This window comes from Phodopus roborovskii, unplaced genomic scaffold (genome assembly GCF_943737965.1).
Source record: "Phodopus roborovskii unplaced genomic scaffold, PHOROB, whole genome shotgun sequence".
Classification (NCBI taxonomy): domain Eukaryota; kingdom Metazoa; phylum Chordata; class Mammalia; order Rodentia; family Cricetidae; genus Phodopus; species Phodopus roborovskii.
The window spans coordinates 13,757,029-13,778,514 of NW_026125295.1; the positions used below are offsets into that span (position 1 = coordinate 13,757,029).

At 47.7% G+C, this 21,486-nt stretch overlaps 1 protein-coding gene across 1 annotated transcript in view; it reads left to right on the plus strand.

Moving 5' to 3' along the window:
• Positions 1–21,486, plus strand: part of Bsn (bassoon presynaptic cytomatrix protein) — an 85,918-nt gene that overhangs the window by 26,187 nt on the left and 38,245 nt on the right. Inside the window, exon 2 of the mRNA XM_051204401.1 lies at positions 20,938–21,346. Coding sequence (XP_051060358.1) covers positions 20,938–21,346 — 409 coding nt within the window. The remainder of the gene's footprint in view (positions 1–20,937; positions 21,347–21,486) is intronic.

Consider the following 21,486-nt stretch of genomic DNA (forward strand, 5'->3'; position numbering starts at 1 on the left):
CCCCTGGGCCTTGAAGAGGGCACATTCATTCCTGCCTGCATTGCTGGGGTAATCCACTTTCCCTGCATCCTGGTCAGAACTGATACTGTTCTTGTTTTGTTGTTGTGTGTGGCTTTTCCTTTTTCACTATGTAGCCCTGGCTGTCCCGGAACTCGCTCTGTCGACCAGGCTGGCCTCTCACAGAGATCCATCTGCTTCTGCCTCCCCAAATGCTGGAATTAAAGATGTATGCCACAATGCCAAGCTGTCTCATCTTTAAAATATTTTAAATTTTTATCCGCGTGCGTGCGTGTGTGTGTGTGTGTGTGTGTGTGCGCGCGCGTGCGCACTCGCACACGTGCATACAGCCATGCACCTGCATGCTGCATATGTGGAGGTCAGAGGATAACTGTGGATTTGGTTCTCTCCTTCTTCCTTGGTGGTGTGTTCCTGGGATTGAGCTCTGGTCGTTAGGTCTCGTCGCAAGTACCTTTACCTGCTGAGCCATGTCACTGGTCCATACCCTCATTCTTTATTGTAGTTATTATTGTAAGTTTATAAAGAATTTTGTGGGGTTTTGGGGGGCAGGTGGGGGGGTGGGACTGAAGATGAATGCCTGCCTGCCGCATGCTAGGCAAATGTACTGGCAAATGTAAGCATATCCCCAGCCCTAAGTGTTCCCTTAATGGCTAATGACATTGAGCATCTTTCAACTTGCTTCTTCTAGGTGTAACTTTTCCTCAGTGTGTCTGTTCATGTCTTTTGCTTGTTTAAAACTGTTTCCCTCTGTTGAGCTTTGAGAGTTCTTTACATTTGTGGGTGCAAGTCCTCTATCGGATATGCACTTTCAAATTTTCTCCTAGTCTGTAGATTGTTTAAAAAGAATTTTCTCCACATAGACTCTATCTAACCTATCTAACAAAGCACTACTTTTTTTGTGTAAGTGTGGGATATTGCTATATTACCAGGCTAGTCTTAAAGTCCTGGATCTAGGTGTTGTGTCCTGTTTGACTCAACTGAGTAGCTAATTAGTGTAAACTATTGTGCCCAGTAAAGCAAAATTGTGTTTAAGATCCAATTTATCTCCTTTATTATTATTATCATTATTTTGTTTGTTTGCATGTAGTCTAAGCTGGCTTCAGTCTTGTAATAATCCTGCCTCCACCTTCCACATCCTAGGATGGCAGGCATGTGTTTCTATGTCTTACTTTAGTTTTAAAATTTTTATTTTACTTTATTATGTGTATGAATGTTTTGCCTGGATATATGTCTGTACACCATGTGTTTGCCTGGTGCCAAGAGAGGCAGGAAGAGGGCATTGGATCCCCTGGAACTAGAGTTACAGATGGTTGTGAGCCATCATGTGGGTGCTGAGAGTTGAAACTAGTCCTTTGGAAGAGCAACTGCTGAGCCAACTTTTTAGCCCTTCTGTGTCTTGCATTTAAAAAATAATATTTTTGAGACACAGTATATAGTTGAGGCTGACCTGGAACTTACAAGGTAGCTCAGGCTGGCCTCAAACTCACAATGCTCCTGCTTTAGCTTCCTGAGTGCTGGGATTGTAGACATGCAACAGCATATCAACTTCTTTTAGAAAATTTAGTTATTGCAATTTTATTCCAAAGGTGTTCTTTGTGTTTGTATTTATTTTATTGAGTCAGGGTCCCATGTATCCCAGACTGTCCTTAAAGTCCTGGAGTAGTAGGGGACAACCATGGCTTTTTGATCCTCTCACCCTTACCTCTCCAGTGCCAGGGTTATAGTCCGAGGAGGTCAGCACTGTCTCAATGTCACATGGGAGATCTTCCCGCAAAGGTTGGGTGGGAGTTAGGGAGTTTATTATTAGCACTCCTGAGCATGGCTCTGCTCTCCATGCCTCAGCTCTGTTTTCCTTTCCAAGGCTCTGAGAGATGTGTGACTAGAATCCTAGTAAGACTGTAGTGAAAGTAAGGCTCTCTGAGCAAGCCCTCCCTTTGTTGGAACCTGGTGTCTCTGTGTGCTGGCCGACAGGTTGAGGGTGAAGTCAAGGCACACAAGCAGAGCTGACGGCTCCTCAGCAGGGCAGGTTCCCTCAAAGCTGCTCGTGCACTAAAGCGGCTCTATTTCTCACAATAAAGGTTGGTTCTGAGCTAGCCTAGTTTCTATCCAGCCTCAAAATGATAGCAAAACCAAAAAACCAGTTCCCCAGCCATTTGTATGTATCACTAAGATGGTTTGCTCCTGAAGAATTTACTCTTCTATATTTTTCAATAGGAGGTAGGTATTAGATTTCTAAAAACTGTAGGATTTGTTTAAATGAGTCACAACACTTGGCTAAAATAGAGAAGATTCCATCTGGTGCCTTTGCGTGGTCCCCAGTTCTGTTCTCTGCGAGCTAGAAGGGAAGCAGAACTCGATGTTCCGGGAGCTCACCATGACCGCACTGCATTACCCTTCAGGCACCAGGCTTTCCCAAGTAACTCTACTGGGCCAATCAGTGTAGAGCTCCTGCACTGAGCCCACCATGTTTGGGAGAGTGGTGTGGGGCAGGGTAGGGGATGTGAGCTGAGGGCTTCTTGTTCACCCAGCTCTGCTGCCTAATTCCTTGGCGTGCCCTTGAGTTTGCCTCTTGGAGCTTACAAAGAGGAGCAACCACAGCAGAGTTGGCTTCCTCAGGACTTCAGCCCACCGTGCCCTCATAATCTCCTCCAAGTCTCTCAAGGAGCAAGATGACTTGTCTTAACTGAACAGGCTCTCTGAGGACAGATGGAAGTGCCCCAAATCAGGAAGGGTCACAAAAGCACTAAGCCACCTGAAGGAAGCGTTTGTGGGGAGAGAGGCCTAGTTCTGATCCTAGCTTTGCCTTTGTGTGTTCATTCCTCATCTGGACCTCCATCACAAGTGCTGACGAGACCGCAGTGGTGGACGTGAAGGGTCTCACTAGAAGTGAATAGTTTCCTCACCTGACCCCGTGGTCTGGCCTGCTCCCTTCCTCGCTCTGTGCCCTTTTATTGGTGACACATTGCTGTGTTTGGAGTGAACAGTGTGCTGTGAGCGAGGACTACGCTACAGGGGATGCTGGCATCTCACACAGATCTCTGCAGAGTCCCTCCTGCAGTCTGTGCTCTGTCGCTAGGTTGGCCTGACCGCTTGGCCATATCTGCCCCTCTCTGAGCACCTAAGCTGGGCTCCTCCATTGCTGGCTCCTTCAGGACAGTTCTCCTGAGACCCTCCAGGGACCCACACCCTTCTCTGCTGGTCTCCTGCCTGGTCCTGGAGACACCTGCCTCTGAGCTGCCAGAGAAAGTGACCTTGTCTGTGGGACTCATTATCTCTGCTTGCTGTTGATATGCTGCCTGGCCAGTGTGGGGCCACTTGAAGTGACTATGTGACCCTGTGAGCAAATGCCACTAGCTTTCTAGTAGTTTCCCGACAATGCAGCTATGGCAGGAGATGCTTGTCTGGGTTGCCACTGTTGGATATTTTCACAGATGCTGAGTTAACAAATGACTGGAACTTTGTCTAAAGGGCTGTGTGTGAGGGGGGCTGAGCTGACCTGTTGGGCTAGGAAGACCATGAGTGCTAGTAGATTTGTTCTAGACTCACAGCAGCCTGCCTCATTGCAGGAACAGGATGAGTAGAGGTAAAAGTGACATAATAGTAAATTAACTATTGAAAGTGGCTCCCTGCTCTTAGTACATTTACAATACTACACAGCAGCCACCTCTCATTTTCATCACTTCAAAAGAAAACTCCAGTGCTAGTGAGATGGATCAGTGGGTAAAAATGCTCACGGTGACAGCCAGAACCTGAGTTCAATTTCCCATTCCTGGTACCGCCCCTCTCTCTCTCTCACACACACAAACACATACAACTAAATAAAAAATCTTTTAAAAATTAAAAATATCTGGGTATGGTAGCCCATGCCTTTAATTCCAGCATTCAAGAGGCTGATGCAAGGGGATCCCTAGAGGTTCAAAGCCAGCCTATATAGCATATTCTAGGACATCCAGGGATCATAGAAAGACATCCTGCTTTATGGACGGACGGACAGACAGACGGACGGACAGACAGAGATAGATGATAAAACTTACAAGTAAAGGGGCTGGAGAGGAGATGCAATGTGGTTAAGAGCTGGGCAATGATGGCACACCTTTAATCCTAGCACTCAGGAAGCAGAGGCTGGTGGATTTCTGAGTTTGAAGCCAGCCTGGTCTAGAGAGTGAGTTCCAGGACAGCCAGGGATACACAGAGAAATGCTGTCTCAAAAAAGCACTCCTTTCTCCCCAAAAATAGAGAGGGCATTTGTTGCTTTTCTAGAGGATAGAGGGTCAATTCCTGGCACCCAAATGGCAGCTCACAACCATCTGTAACTCCAGTTCCAGGGAACCCAACATCCTCTTTTAGTCTCCATGGGTACCACACATGCATATGGTGCACAGACATAATACATGTGGGCAAAGAACCCATATAAATTACATAAAATAAAAATAAATGAATTTTTTTTTGGCTTTTCGAGACAGGGTTTCTCTGTAGCTTTGGAGGCTGTCTTGGAACTCAGGAACTGTAGACCAGGCTGGCCTCAAACTCACAGAGATCCACCTACCTTTGCCTCCCAAGTGCTGGGATTAAAGGTGTGTGCCACCACTGCCTGGCAAATAAATCTTGAAGGAGTAAATTTTTAAAAGTTTATTTTCAAAGAAGACTCCACGTTTCCATTAATAAGTTACTCCCATCTGCTTTTCCCTAGCCCTGGCATTCACTAGTCTGCTTTTTGCATCTACATTTGCCTTTTCTATGAATTTCATATACATTGAATAATGACATTTGTCTTTTTGTGCTTAACTCTTCTACTTAGCAGGTATTTCGTTTCGTTTACACTGTAGCAGGACCCTGAATTTCACTACTTTTGTCTTCTTTACTCTGGTAAAATAAGCATCATATAAAATGTATCATTTCAACGTTTTGTTTCTTACATTTTTATTTATTATTATTATGTGCACGTGTATCAGTCTAGAGAGAACTTTGTGAGTGTTCTTTTTCTCTTTTCTGGGGTGGGGGTGTTGAGACAGGGTTTCTCTGTGTAACCCTGACTGTCCTAGAACTCACTGTGTAGATCAGGCTGTTCTCAAACTCATGGAGACCGCCTGCCTCTGCCTCCTGAGTGCTGGGATTAAAGCTGTGTGCCATTTCCACTTGGCTGAATGTTTTCTCCCTTTCTACCTTTCCTTGTGTTCTGGGGATCAAACTTCAGTTGTCAGGCTTGTGCAGGGAGCACCATGCCCACCAAATGACCTTGGTGGCCCAGTGTCGTTTTGTTTTTGTCAATCTGTTGTCTAAACTGGCGTCAAACTCCTGGAGCCCTCTTGCCTAAGTCTCTGAGTGCTGGGGTTACAGGCATGAGCCACCACCATGCCCTGCCTCAGCCATCTAAGTGTGCAGGTCCGTGGTATTGGGTAAGCTAACGTTGTGAAGCCACTGCTGCCGTTCACGTCCTGCACCCTTTCGTGGTCTCTACTGCTCCACAGCCCACAGCCACTCACTCCTCCTTTCCCTCCTCTTAGAGCCTGGTGCCCACTGCTTCACTTCCTGTCTCTGAGAATTTGACTAAGTATAGGTGCAAGGTGCCTTCTATATCTGCTTGTTTGAGACTACGCCTCTCATTAGCATAATGTCTTCAGGGTTTATCCATCTTGTGGCATGTTTTCATTTTCCTTCCTCTTTGGGGCTAGGTAACATTTTGCTGTATGTACATATAAAATGGTTTGTCTATGCATCTGTCAATGAACATGTGGTTTGTAATATACATTTTAGCTGTTGTGATCAGTGCGGTGGACATCAGAGTGACCCTGAGGTGAGATGCTCCGGTTTGGAGAGGGTCCTATGTCTCAGGCCTCCAGATCCTCCCCCTTGCTCACTTCCCACGGTATATCCCCAGCCTTGCTGGCCTGCTTGTTGGTCCCTACCTGCAATACATAGCCGTGTCTCAAAGCCTATGGCTCTGTCATTTCTCCCTTAGATGCCCTTCCCTGGGCCTTGGTACACCCCCTGGGATGTTTGCGTCCCTGTTCTCACGAGTACCTTCTTCAGAGGCCTTCCCACTTCCTCCCTCGCGGTCTTCTAAACACCACTCATGCCCTGAATTTGTCTTCCTGCGTTTTTCCCGAATCCTGACCATAAGGCAAGTTCCATGAGATGAGCAGCCTTGTCTGCCTAGATCAGTGCCAGGTAATCGAGTCTGCAGAGCAGCTCAGTGCCAGGCCCCTGCTCCCGACAAGAAGCTGGTGCGGCGGAGCAGCCGCCTTCGAAGGCCTGATCCCCTTTCCTCCCCCAAGTTTCCCTCCGAGTCTCTGTCACATCCCCTACTTCTGGGACCCCACTTCTGATTCCAGGAACCCAGTGTGCTCAGGTCCCCAGCCCCTCCCCCAGACAGTCTTTGAGCTTGGAAGCCTGGCCATGCGTAAACATGTAGTGTTGCCCTGTCCTTTGAGCAGGACCGTGCGGCCCGGATGAACTCATCTGACTCACCTGATTTGGGTAGGGTTGGGGTCGCTGGGCTTCGGGTCTGTGCCTTAAGCCTGGCTCTCAGATCCTGGCCTCCTCCTGTCAAACACAGACCAAACAGCTCATCCTTTTTTTTTTTTTTTTTTTTTTTTTTTTTCCCCTCTTAAAGTTGCTGGCTGATTCCATATTCCTTCCCACTTCCCTGAGACTTTGGCATCAGAACCTCAGGCTTCCTGCCCACTCTACTTGCTATCAAGCCAGGGAAGGAAGGGAGGAAGGCAGAAGCTAATGTTTTCCTCAGCGCCTACTGTGCACCTGGCATCCATATTCCTTGCGTTGGCATGGCCCTGGATTCTGTTTTGGCCCAGGCTGGCCCTGGCATGGTGATTCTGGGCTGGGCTGTCGTTCAGGGCCTTTGCCCTTCTTTTGGGGAGTTGGCCTCCTTCATTACTTGGTGGCCATCCCTAAGCCATGGAGAATGTGATCCTGCATGTATTCATGTGCTCATGCATGTACATGTACTTGTGAGCAGTACTGTCATACACATGCACACATGGTATCTCTTCAAGTATTTTTCTTCTGTATTAATTATTGCTTCCAGTCCCATTGGCTGACATGAGACCAATTTCTCTCTCCCTCTCACTCTAAAACAGAGTTTTACTATGTAGCTCAGGCTAGCCTAGGACTTACTGTGTAGTCTAGGTTAGCTTTAAAGGGATAGTTAGTCCTGCCTCAACCAACCTCTGGGATTGTACATGGTTGTCACCATGGGTCTAAGTAGAACAGTAGTTCTCAACCTATGGGTCACAATCCCTGGAATCAAGTGACCCTTTCCCAGGGGTCTCCTAAGACCATCGCAAAAGGCTGGGTGGTGTTGGTGGTGCACGCCTTTAATCCCAGCACTCAGGAGGCGGAGGCAGGTGGATATCTATGAGTTTGGGGCCATCCTGGTCTATCTACATGGTGAGTTCTAGGATACCCAGGGCTATTACACAGAGAAACCCTGTCACAGAAAGAAAACAAAAACAAAACAAAAACACAACAACAAAAGACCACTGGAAAACACAGATATTTGCATTATATATGTGCACCATATATGTGTCTGGCCCCTGCAGAGGTCAGAAAAGAGTGCGTGATCCTCTGGAACTGGAGTTACAGGATGTTGTAAGCCACCATGTGGATGTTAGGAACTGAACCCAGGTCCTCAGCAGAAGTGTTCTTAACCACTGAACCTGCCTTTTGTGAAATTTAAAGCTAAGTCACTGAGCTTAATGCTCTCACCATGTTAGCTAGAAACAGAAATGTCCCTGAGCCTTCGGCCTCCAGACAAGGAGCCCTGCGAAGGAGAGAACATGGGGGCAGCTCCTGCGGCCAGCCAGCCAGGCAGGCAGATGGCCTCTCTTGGCGAGGGTGGGTCCAGACACTCGAAAGGCCTCAGTGTTAAGTTAGATTAAATTAAAACCTTAGGTGAGAAGTTCTGACCTTCAGAGCTTTGGGCGAGAGGGGCTGAGACCCTCCTCCACAGCAAGAGGCGAGTGTGGGGTGGCGAGTGGGGAGGCATTTGGGGTAACTGCCCAAGAAAGGACCTAGAAATGCAGTTGCGGTTCTTCTCCAACCCCCTAGTTTGAGGAAGAGCCTAGAGCCACAGTTGGAGCCCTCAGAACTGTAAAAGCGGGCGTGGGGCTGTAGCTTAGTGAGAAGAGCACTTGCCTAGCTTGCCTGAGGGTTAGGGTTCCATCTGTAGCGCAGGAAGCAGGCATGGTGGTACACACCTATTGCCCTACCAGTTGGAGACAGGAGAATCAGTTCAAGGCCATCCTTGGCTACATAGATAGAGAGTTTGAGGCCAGCTGATTATCTGAGACCATGAAAAGCCAGAAAACCCCCAGAGGAATGGCTGGGGCAATAGCGTAGTGGTTAAACACACTGCTTTTGCAAAGGACCTGACTTTGGTTCCCAACACCCTTGTGGAGATGTAAAACTCCAGTTCCAGGGAGCTGCCACCTTCTTCTGACTTCCTTTGGAAACAGGCATGCACATGGTGCACAGATATACACAGGCAAAGCACTGATATACATAAAAATAAATACACCTTCTAAAAGAGAAAACCACAGAGGAAAGAGTATAAATGGAAAGGGGGGGGGGATGACTCAGCATCCGTGTACAATCTCCTGCACTGAGCTGTCAGTGTGTGGAACAATGGACACGGTGAGTAGAAAATGGGAAGGTGGTGACTGCATACGTGTCCTTTGGGGATGCCCTGGGTACTATTTAGAGGAGGAGATGCTTTTCTGCCTGAAATCATCTCATTAACTGTCCTGGTTAGGGCGACTATTGCTATGATGAAACACCAGGACCGAAGCAGGTTGGGGAGGAAAGGGTTTATTGGGCTCACACTTCCACATTGTGGCCCACCACTGAAGGAAGCCAGGACAGGAACTCAAACAGTGCAGGACCTGGAGGCAGGAGCTGATGCAGAGGCCATGAGGGCGCTGCTTGCTGGCTTGCTCCTCATGGCTTGCTCAGCCTGCTTCCTTATAGAACCCAGGACCACCAGCCCAGGAATGGTACCACCCACAGTGGGCTGGGCCCTTCCCCATCAATCACTAATTAAGAAAATACCTTACAGGCATGCCTGCAGCCCAGTCATATGGAGGCATTTTCTCAATTGAGGCTGCTTCCTTTCTGATGATTCTAGCTTGTGTCAAGTTGATTTAAAATTAGCTAGCACATTTACCGTGTTGAGATGGCACTATATATGTTCTTGTCTTTCACAAGCCTTGCAGAGAATTGCTTTCCTTACCACCAGCCCTATGTGGGCATCTGGGCCCTGCTGTGTGCAGGTGAGGGGAAGAGTAAGGCCAGAGAGGGGACCCACTACCCATGAAGAGCCTTCCCTTCAGGAGGCTGCAGGAGTCTGCAAGAGTACACAGCAGATGGCAGGACTGTGGAAACATGTAGAATACCCTATGGGTAGAGAGCTTGAGCCAATGTTTAAGGGTTGAAGTGTGTGTGTACGCGCACACGCATGTGTGGGTAGACATGACATGTTCTGTAACTATACATGTTTATTCTCACTTGTGTGGCGGTCCAACTTTAATGTTTTCACAGCAAATGCTCTGACCACGGAGCCCTCTCTCCAGCCTATGAAACTGGGTCTTAAGGAACGGGCCTTATAGAAAGAGAGTTGAGGGTGAGCTGGAGTGGGATGGGGTCGGGTGTGGCATCAGGAGTCTTTGTCTGCAGACAGTATGGGAATAGGAAACTGCCTAGACTGTAGTGTGCCATGGAGATGTGGGCAAGTGCCCACAGTGGGGTGATCCCCTTGGAGGTGCTTCCAGAAGGCCTCATTTTCCTGCTTCATGAGCCACAATGTAGCTCTTTAAGGGGTCCTTCACATGTGTGACACATTGTGGCCACTGTCACAGGAAAACCAGACCTTTCTCAGGTAAACTTTCTGAATAAGACTTCTGAGCAGACACTGTCTGTCCCAGGCTTTAGAGCCCTTCCCATCTATCCCTGTCTGTCACTGGCCCAGCATGCCTGCTGGTGCCAGGATTTCGCAGTGGGTCCTCTGTCTTCCATGCCCAGGACATTGGTTCCTATCACAGAGGACCTGTGGCTCCCAAACCCATCATTTCACCCTGTTTGTCACTCACTTGTCAAACACACTGACCCAGCTGGCTGGGTCCCGTGGCAGGCTCTGAGAACTCTGATCATGTGTAGAAGAAAGTTAGAGGATCGCTTTTGTCTAGAGCCCCCCACACCATACCTACCCACCCTCCCACCCCCCACACCCTCCACACCATACCCCCATATACACACCATACCCCACACCATACCCCCATATACACACCATACCCCACACCATACCCCCATATACACACCATACCCCACACCATACCCCACACCATACCCCACACCATACCCCACACCATACCCCACACCATACCCCACACCATACCCCACACCATACCCCACACCATACCCCACACCATACCCCACATACACACCATACCCCACACCATACCCCACACCATACCCCCATATACACACCATACCCCACACCATACCCCCATATACACACCATACCCCACACCATACCCCACACCATACCCCACACCATACCCCCATATACACACCATACCCCACACCATACCCCACACCATACCCCACACCATACCCCACACCATACCCCCATATACACACCATACCCCACACCATACCCCACACCATACCCCACACCATACCCCACACACACCATATCCCCCTGCACCCATACCCCACACCATACCCCACACACCACACTCCTGACACCTGCACCCCACGCACACACCATACTCTCTATACCCCCCCACCCCACACCCCATACCTCCCCACCCCCTACCCCCACACCTCCCCACACACACACCATCCTCCAGGATTATTTCTGGGAGAATGCCTACACCTTTACCACACACACACACACACACACACTCACACACACTGACTTTTAAAATTCTTTTGACTTTAAAAATAATTTAAAAACTTATTGCTGTATATGGTATGCAGGGACATTGCCGAGCTACGTGTGTGGAGGTCAGAGGATAACTTTCATTAGTCAGTTCTCTCCTGTTACACGGGCTCTGGAGATGGAACACAGGCAGAGGCTCCCATGGCAGTAAGCGCTCTTACTTGCTGCCCTGTTCGCTGGCCTCTCCCTCCTGTGTTAGCCACTGTCTTGCTGCAGGTCAGTGCTGAAGGTCCTTTGTCAAAGTGGGGCCCTCCAGTCTCTGAAACAAGCCTGCTCAAGAGCTAGTACAGTGTCCTGGGCTTCAGGGACAAGGGACCAAAGTATAGTGCGCTCAAGGTGACTCGGTGTGAGTGGAGATGGAAAGTTCTGACCCCCTTCTATAATTTTTGTACATTTTTATCTAGTGGTTCGGTGGTGGTGGTGGTGGTATGTGTGTGTGTTATGTAGTGTGTGTGTGGTGTATGTGTATGGTGTGCCTGATGTGTGTGTGTGGTGTATGTGTGTATGTGGAGTGTGAGTGTATGGGTGTGTGGTAAATGAGTGTATGTTTATTGTGGTGTGTGTGTGGTATGTATGTCTGTGTATGTGTGTCTAACATGGCATGCTTGTGGAGATTAGGAACAACTTTTCCAGAGTTGGTTTATACCTTCTGTCATGCGGGTCCCTGGTATTGAACTCAGATCTTTATGCATGGTAGCACGTACCTTTACCTACTAAGCTGCTACACAGCCCTTCCTTTTGTTTTCTTTCAGAATTAAAACTAAGAACCAATAAATAAATAAATAAATAAAGTCAACAGCCAATCCCCCAATTCTTTTTTTAGCTATTTTTGAGTCACAGACAAGTTTTTTCTTGTTCTTAAATAGAAAAATAAAAAGAAACAGGAATATTGCTAGTAAGTTTTTCATTTCACCTTGAATTCATCACTTTTTGTCCTTTAGTAGATCATTTATTATCTTTTTAGTATACAGTATAGAATGTTGGGTTTCATTATAGCTTTTAGGTTTCTTCCTTTCTAGGTAAGGTCTCCCTGGTTGACTAGGAACTCACTGTGTAGCCTAGGCTCACACTTCCATACAGGTGTGGGCTACCTCACCCAGCTCATGACAGTCCATGCCTATATATCTATATATCATCACCTTGTTCATATGTATACCCCTCCCATTATGTAGAGGGGTATAAAAAATAAAGATATTTTTTAACAGGAGGTAGGCAAAATTACATTAGCGTTTCTTTCTCTCCCTGGATGGACAGTAGATATAGTTTTCAAATTCTATTGACTCTCCATGAGAATCAGCTCAAGGGATCCCAGGCCAGGCAGCCTTCCCCTGTAAGTCTCCAACAGCAGGCTTTGTAATATGCTGTACACCATGGAGTTTCTGGGTTTAGACCTTATCCCAAGCATCACAAATGTGCAGCACATATTAGTGACACAAACCATGAGTTAACCCAGCAGCTGCTTTGTTGGCCATGTCTTCTTTCCTGTACCTTGAGCAGAATTGGTGATCTCTGTGGGTTGAGGAGACATTCTGGAAGCCCCATCAGCAGGCTGAGCCCTGAGTCTCTCAGCACAGACACTGAAGATTAGGCAGAAGCTGAAGGAGGTTTAGTTCAGAGTTCTGGGTCTTTTTGTTCCTGGGAACAGTAGGCAGGGGGCTGGGGTTTACTTTCTCCATAGTCACAAAGGCTTACAGATTTCTTTTGCTTATCTCGACTTCCCAGTTGCAGCAGAATTTGTAAGAGGCTTGTACACTGACTGCCCCTTTGGTAGAGGGCTGCAGTAGTAGAATTTGCAGTAGCTGGACCTGGGAGCAGCTGGCTCACCTTTATGCAATGATTTCTAACTCTAATTAGAGTTTCCTAGCTTTAGGAGCTTTCCCCCTTGCGTCAGGAAACTAGGACACCACACATCAAAACTGTGTCCACATGGGACGCAATACAGAAGCTGGGTGAGGAACAGAACCCCAGTGACCTGGTCACACTTGTAGCCACTGCACTCCCACAGGGCTGTGGAGAAGAGGCTAGCTGAGCTGACCTAGCTGAAGGAGTCCATGGAGATCCTGGTGTGTCTGGAGCCACCCACTTACAACAGAACAGAAGGGCCGGCCAGGGAGTTCCTTGGGTCTCACATGGAGTGTATGTTGTAGGTCTTGGCTCAGGGAAGCACTGTGATGTGCCTAGACAGAAGTCAACACCCCAGCTTCAGTACTTGTCAGTGCCCCAAAGAAAGGTTCCTAACCATAGGCCTTTGTTTCCTCCCGTGGTCTGTACCAAGCCAGGGGGTGACAGAGAGAGCCCTGCAGGAGCTATTGGCCTGGGTCTCAGTTTTGGGCAGTGACTCTGACCTGGATACCTGCCTGTCCCCTCCCTTCCTTCCTTGATGACCCTTTAGGCTCTTAGCAGGAATGCCCACCTGCATGTCCCTGCTGGGATGAGTGGTTATACAGGCCAGAAGAAGTCAGAGAAGGAGCCCATAGGCATGATAGCAAAGCCACAGCAATCTCCCTTCTACTAAGTTCTTACCAAAGTAACCAGTCCTTCTGCCACAGGGTAAAACCCATTCTTTCTCTCAGGTCCTCTGGGAATTTATGAATAATTAATTGGGCAAACCATAACTTTGCAATAGATGAATAGTATAACCATGTCTGTCTTAATTCACCTATAAGGAGCCTTAACAGGGTCATTTCCTGCAAACCTTTCCTAATTATATTTTTTCACCAGTTAATTAAAACAGGCTATGAACTTGCTTCCTTCAGCTTGCAAACAGGGACTGCATTACAAAGGTTCAGGGAACCCTTGTTCTTGGGGGCTCTCATTCTGACCTGAACAGAAAAAGTAAGCCAATAGTGTTCTGCAAGAGGGCAACTCTGGCTTCTAACACCTCTGCAAGGTCAGAGTCACATGGTATGAGCATATGGAACATGACCTCAGGGTGGCTCCACACCAGAGGTGTGATTCAGATGGTGGGGTGGAAATATTTCGCTAGCCTTCTGGTGAACTCATAGGCATAGATTGAGTGACATACCTAGCTGCTCGTGAGTTCCCAGGCTTCAATCAGGAAAGATGCATGCTGGTGACTGAGAGACACTTCGTGTCATAGTCGAGTGGGCACGTATTAATGGTCAGGTCAACACGGTTATCCCTCTGTGGGCTTCAGGAGCTCTGGAAACTCCTGAAATTTAAAGAAGAGGTTCAGGGCAGGCAGTGGTAGCTCACATCTTTAATCCTAGCAGAGGTGGGTGGATCTCTGTGAGTTTGAAGCTAGCCTGATTTACAGAGTGAGTTCCATGATAGCCAGGGCTACACAAAGAAACCTTGTCTCAAAAGCAACAACAAAAAGTGTGTGTGTGTGTGTGTGTGTGTGTGTGTGTGTGTGTGTGTGTGAGTGTGTGTGTGTGTACCTGTGTATATGTGTTCCTGCATGGCATGTCATTAAGATTACAAGCCTGTGTCACCAGGCTCAACTGACGTCTTAGTGTGAAAGGACAGTTTCAGGAAATAGTGACATGGATTGTTCAACCCCCCAAACATATCTTGGTGAAGTCACCAAACTTTAAAAAGAAAGAGTTCCTATTGATTTAGCACAGTGGTTCTCAACCTTCCTAATGTTGGAACCCTTTAATACAGTTCCTCATGTGGGGACCCCCAACCATACAATCATTTTCATAGCTACTTCATAACCAATTGTGGTACTGTTAAGAATTGTAATGTAAATATCTGATATCTGACATGTAACTGCTGTGAAAGAGTCATTCGACCCCCAAAAGCTTGTGACCCACAGGTTGAGAATGCTGATCTAGGGGGAGAAGGTTAACATGAACAAGGAAGAACGTGAGACTCCACAGGGACAGAAGACAGCAGCTGCAGCTGCCGAGCTCAGGGAGAAAAGTAAGGCTTCAGAATTTATGTTCAGATAAGCTGTTGTTCAAGTTCAAAGATCACAAAGAAATAACTGAATATTCAAGGACTCAGAAAGTGTGATCTCTGTGGATTCTTTTTGTATGAACAAATGAATAAATAACTATTTCTAGGGATAAACTCTATAGGCATCAGTGATACAGCTATGACATAGTAGTCTGTAGACTAAGGAGGTTGTATTCACCACTCACTACCCCGCAGGCAAGCTGTATTCACATAGTGACTGTCACAGTGCCACAGAGCAAGAGACATTCAGCCTTCAAAGGTAGATGGACCGTATGGTAGTTGATGCTTTCTATTTCCCACAGACAGATGGGAAGAGCTACCAGAGATGGGGGAAGGGATGGAGATCGGGGTGGGGAATGAGACTCGGAAGGGCAAAGGTAAACACCCCATGGACCACTACTGTTTGCTTTCTGGTGACTTTCTGGCAGACAATGAATTTAGCTTGAGGTATGTCTGGCCCAATTCTGAGTGAGACACTCTAAAAGTTGGGTATCACTGTGTAGTGGTGGCTCACACCTTTAATCCCAGCAGCAGGGACAGATGGATCTCTGTGAATTTGAGGCCAGCCTGGTCTACAGAGTGAGTTCCAGGACAGACTCCAAAGCTACAGAGAAACCCTGTCTCGAAAAAACAAAAAGTTAGGTGTCACTGGAGACACGTTTAAGGGTTTGGGTTTATGCCACAGCATAAATAGTAAGTTCATGGTCTTGGTGTCTACTTGAAGGCAATGGCATGTCCCACTATACTTCCCATCTTAGTCAATGTTCTATTTCTATGAAGAGATACCCAGTGACATGCTTCCTCCAACAAGGCCACCCTCATAATCCACTCCCTGATGACTAAACATCAAATATATGAGCCTATGGGAGCCATTCTTCAAACTACCACACTTCTGGCTTCTGAAGGTACTGCATTCAACACACACACACACACACACACACACACACACACACACACACACACACACACACACACCTACCTAAAAACACAGTCTTTTTTTAAAATAAAGACTGGAGATTGGGTGTCTCGGTGGTGGCTTCTAAACTGGGGCACATGTTAGGTAGGCGGTGGGACAAAGTAGAAAATGTGAAAACTATTTCTGTCTCCTCACCTCTCTTTTTCTAGCCCAGGCTAGTCTCAAGTTGTGATGTAGCTAAGGATGACCTTGAACCTCTGATCTTCCTGCCTCTACCCACAGAGTGCTGAGATTACAGGCATGCACCACTGGCTGAGCCTTCTTTTGTTTATTTTCCATCAGTCATCCTTTAAAACCTTTCTATTGGGGAGGGGGGATTTTACCAATAGTCTAAGTGAATGTAATTGCAATAAATATTCATATATATGTGTGTGTGTATTTTTTTTTTTCGGTTTTTCCAGACAGGATAACAGTCCTGGCTGTCCTGGAACTTATTTCATAGACCAGGTTGGCCTGGAACCCAAAGAGATCCCAAAAAAACATTTTAGTGACAGGATCACATGATTTAAAAAAAAAAAAAAAAAAAAAGCAAGAGGCCGCTGGCCTGCAGACTGAGGGAGTAAGGAGGTTCCTTGTGTGGAAACGAATCCATTCCTGTGGGAGGAACTCTAGAACCCAGGACTTGCACCCTGCCGTCCACCATTGTACTGCCTCTGCTTCTCTGCTGGTTTACCCAGAGACCACTAGGATGGCCCAGAGGTGAGGGTCCTCTCACAGTGTTTGCCCAGCTGTAATTGCTCATTACTGAAAGGTCAGCCATGAATTTTTGAAAACCTTATTTGAAGCTGTGGGGTTCTTCCAGCTGCCCTGACTTAGAGAGTTTCCTCAAGGCCCCTCCCCCTTGACGGACACACACAGTTTATTAATATGAGTCATTTCTCTTTCAACTGGAGGAGGCGGCGGGGAAGGGGGGCATGCTCCAGATGCTGCCATGTGAAGCCCACAGTATGGCTTCCCTCTAGCTGCACCCTGGCTCCCTAGCAGGCCCCTGCTGACCACGGTAGCCAGAGCAGCTCCTGGCTGCTGCTTCCTCCCTCCCAGTTCCTCTCTGTGTGTCAGTCAGCAGCATCCTTCAGTGACTAGAAATGGATTCATTTGGATGGGATAGAAAGCCACAGAGCTTCTTAGGGCTGGTGAGGCAGACTGAAGGAACCCGTGGGCTCCTTCCTGCCTTGGCAAACAGGGTTGAGTTAAAATTATTTGTGAACAGTTAATAGCCCTAAATGTTCAAAGGAAGGAAAGCTGGTAGAAATTGAGCACTTTTATATCATTGGCTTCTCTTTGCCATCTTTAAAATGCACTTAGTGTTGTAGCTGGAGAGATGGCTCAGTGATTAAGAGCGCTTGTTGCTCTTTCAGAGGACCCAGGTTTCATTCCCAGTACACACATCGTAGCTAACAACCATCATTAACTCTGATTCCAGGGAATCTGATCCCCCTTTCTGGCCTCTTTGGGCACCAGACATGCACATGTACATACATACATACATGCAGGCAAAAAGCTTATACACATATAATAAAAAAATCTTTTTAAAAGAATCAAGTATTTTAGTTTCCACTGCTGGCTTCCAGCCACCCCTTCATATCTGCCCTCTCCCTCCAGCCTGGCCTTCTGTGCTTTTGTTTCTTTATCCATCTCCCTACCTTGCACGTTATCCTGGTTCCAGCACTCCCCCAGAGGCAGGCTCCCTAGGGGGCTCCACTGTGGTTTGTGTCCACAAGGCCAGGTCTTTCGTGGGACAGGACGGGCTTGCATTCGACATCTCCCCTTACTTTTACTTGCTTCCAGCAATCACATTTTAGTGGAGACATTTGTTATGTGTCTGTGAAGGAGGCATCCTAGAGGACTTATCACCTCTGTCCTCAGGCTGTCCCTTCCACTTGGGTTGTCTTGGGATCCATGTCATGACTCCTGAGCTCTGTCATGGCAGGGCCTTTGTTAAGCAGGAGGAGGGACTGTACTGGGTTTGGAGAGATCTTGGGCTTTCATGGCTCATGGCCTTCCTAGGTGGTAGACACAGCCCTACTTGGGGCAATGTTGGCTGCTCTCCAGTATGGGACCCTCTCTAACCCTTCACCATTTTCTTTCTTTCTTCTTTCTTTTTACGACATAGGGTCTCACTATGTATCCATCCCTGCCTGTCCTGGAACTCACTGTGTAGACCAGGCTGGCCTCAAACTCACAAGATCCCCCTGCCTCTGCCTCCCAAGTGCTGGCATTAAAGGCTTGTGCCACTATGCCCAGCTATATGGGGTCATTTTCTTCTGTCTTTTTTATGACTGCTCTGTTTCTGGACTTTCCTCTAAGTCTGTGGATGCTGTTAGAATCCATGCATACTCTCCTAGACTACCATTCTCTGGGTGACTTCTGTGCCTGTGAACTTACTCCCTCAGATAAAAATATTTAAAACCACCTTGTAAGACTTCTCCTGCAGCTGGGCGGTGGTGGTGCACACCTTTAATGCCAGCACTCGGGAGGCAGAGGCAGGTGGATCTCTGTAAGTTCGAGACCAGCCTGATCTACATAGAGCTGTTCCAGGACAGCCTCTAAAACCACAGAGAAACCCTGTCTCAAAAAACAAAAACAAACAAAAAAAAAAAAAAAACAAAAAAAAAAAAAAAAAAAAGACTTCTCCTGCTCCCCTCAACACAACCAAACCCAGGTTTTGGTTTTGCTTTTGCACTCCCCAGCACTGAAGGCTGGATTGTCCTCCCTCTAATTCTACAAACTGTCTCCTAGACAATTCTTTCTTTTTACTGGCTCTCCTACTTTCATCATCTTCTCTGGGCCACAGAGCACAAATGCACCTCTGTTGGGAAATCGTAAAGGTCCTGCTGCCCTGGCTGTCCCCATATTCATTTTGGGCTCCTCAGCGAATTCAGTTGTTGAACATTCAATGCTGTCAGGAGCGGATCTGGTGCGGGAGTGATGATGACTTGCGTCTGAGATTCTCTTGCCTCCCTCGCCCATACTGATGTGCCCCGACAGCCCCTCTGAGCCCCTGCATGCAGCTTCCTCTGTAGCTTGCTATCCCACCTTGGGGAGAACAGCTTGTCCTTTAAAGCCTAGTTAGCGGTCTCGCTGCATCTTCCTCTGGACTGTGGCAGTGGGTCTCACAGTGATTTGTTTGCACATCTGTTTCTAACCCCCGAGGATTGCGTCCCCATCTGATTTACTTTTTGAAAAATTCATTTTAATTAAATATTCAGCAGGTATTCATAAAGAATATAAGAAGACTTATAAAATATGTATATGTGTAAAGAGTAACTGTGGGCACCTGGCAGCCTGACCTGCACTGTAGTTTATCAACCTCAGGTGCATTCTACCCTTTGACATCGCCATCGGGTTGTCATCAGAAACGTTCACTCAGGATCCAATCAGTTGATGCCCCCGCACCACACCCAAATTCACAGAAAGAAGTCTTGTGATGTTGTGTTGGGCTGCATTCATAGCTACTGCATGCTGCTCATAGTCTGAAGACAGGATATGCTGAACAGGTCAGAGGATCACAAGGGTCAGTAAATGTGAACAAGTGAAAGAAAGACAATGGGAGGAAGAAGGAAGGAAGGAAGAAGGAAGGAAGGAAGAAGGAAGGAAGGAAGCAAGGAAGGAAGGAAGGCTGTTGTTGGAATCTGTTTCCTGTGAGTCCGTTGCTAAGCAAACTCCATGTGAAATGTTCAGAACTGAGTTATGTCACTGCCCTGATTGGGCCCTGCTTCCTGAGCTCACCATGCTATTCACACATCTTCCTTTTCATTATGCTCACTGAGTATCGACTCAGTGGGAAGCTCTTGTGGGTCTGGGGATGCAGTAGGGAGCAAACCAGTCACAGACCGGTTTGTTCCAGGCCCTCAGTATGGATAAAACTTCTAAAGAAAGGGTAAATTGTGATACAGCGCTGAGTTTAAAAGTCGCTTTGAGCCGGGCTGTGGTGGCACACTCCTTTGATCCCAGCACTCCGGAGGCAGAGGTGGATTTCTGTGAGTTCAAGGCCAGCCTGGTCTACAGAGTGAATTACAAGACAGCTAGGGCTACACAGAGAAACCCTGTCGAGAGAGAGAGAGAGAGAGAGAGAGAGAGAGAGAGAGAGAGAGAGAACTTTTAATTTCAGAGGTTTAATCCATTAGCATGGCAAGGAACATGTTGGCATGGAGGCAAGCTCTGGAGAAGCAGTTGAGAGCTATACCCTGATCTGCAGGCAGAGAGAGAAACTCGGGGCTTGGCATGGGGTTTTGAAACCTTGATGCCCAGCCTCAGTGACACACTTCCTCCAACAAGGCCACACCTCCTAACCCTTCTAATCCTTCCAAATAGTGCTACTTCCTGGTGACTCAGCATACAAATATATGCGCCTTTGTGGCCATTCTAACACAAACCACCACACAGGTTAAGAGCTGCTTTTCCAGAGGACCTGGGTTTGATTCCTAGGCCCCCACTTGGCTGCTCACAACCAAGGGATCCAATGCCCTCTTCTGGCCTCTGTGGGTACTGCCCACAAGTGGTGCACAGACATACACATGCAGGCAAAATACCCGTGCAAATGAATAAAAATAAAGTTTAAAAAGTGCAGCCCCTGGGCTGGGGAATGTAACTTTGTTAGTAGACTACTGGGTTTGATCCCCAGAACTTATAAATTGGGTATGGTGGCACCTGCCTATAATCCCAGCACTTTAGAAGTAGAATCAACGGAATCAGAAGTTCAAGGTAATCCTTAGCTACAGAATGAATTCAAATTCAAGGCCAGCCTGGGCTTCCTGCGACCCTGTGTTAAACAGAAAGACAAGTCCAGACCATGTGAGATGCACTACTAGATTACAAAGTAGAATCTGCTCTTCCTCAGGGTGTGAAAGGACAGTCATGTCCATCTGCCACATGGCATGATGCCAAGAAGCTTGTCAGGGCTTGCTTTAGCACAGGGTACAAAAGTGGCGACTGTGATGGTGTCACTGTGCAAGAGAAAGTGGACAGTGATGGAGCTTGGGGTCACTATAAGTTGGACGAGACCTATGTAAGCTACTTCTATAGGGTGTGTCGCTAACAGCCATTTTCAATGTCATTTTAGTGTTTCGCGGAGACTGGACCCCAAGGAGCCCCTGGGTAGCCAGAGAACAACTTCTCCGACCCCAAAGCAAGCTTCTGCTACTGCTCCAGGCCGAGAGAGCCCCAGAGAGACAAGGGCTCAAGGCCCATCAGGCCAGGAGGCTGATGGTCCCCGCAGGACACTACAGGTAGACAGCAGGACACAGAGACCAGGACGGTCCCCCTCAGTGTCACCCGACAGAGGCAGCACCCCCACGTCACCTTACTCTGTCCCCCAGATCGCTCCCCTTCCCAGCAGCACCCTGTGTCCTATATGCAAGACCTCGGACCTCACATCGACCTCCAGCCAGCCAAACTTCAACACCTGCACTCAGTGTCACAGCAAGGTCTGCAACCAGTGTGGGTTCAACCCCAACCCTCACCTTACCCAGGTAACTACCCTCTGCAACCCCAACCCTCACCTTACCCAGGTAACTACCCTCTGCAACCCCAACCCTCACCTTACCCAGGTAACTACCCTCTGCAACCCCAACCCTCACCTTACCCAGGTAACTACCCTCTGCAACCCCTG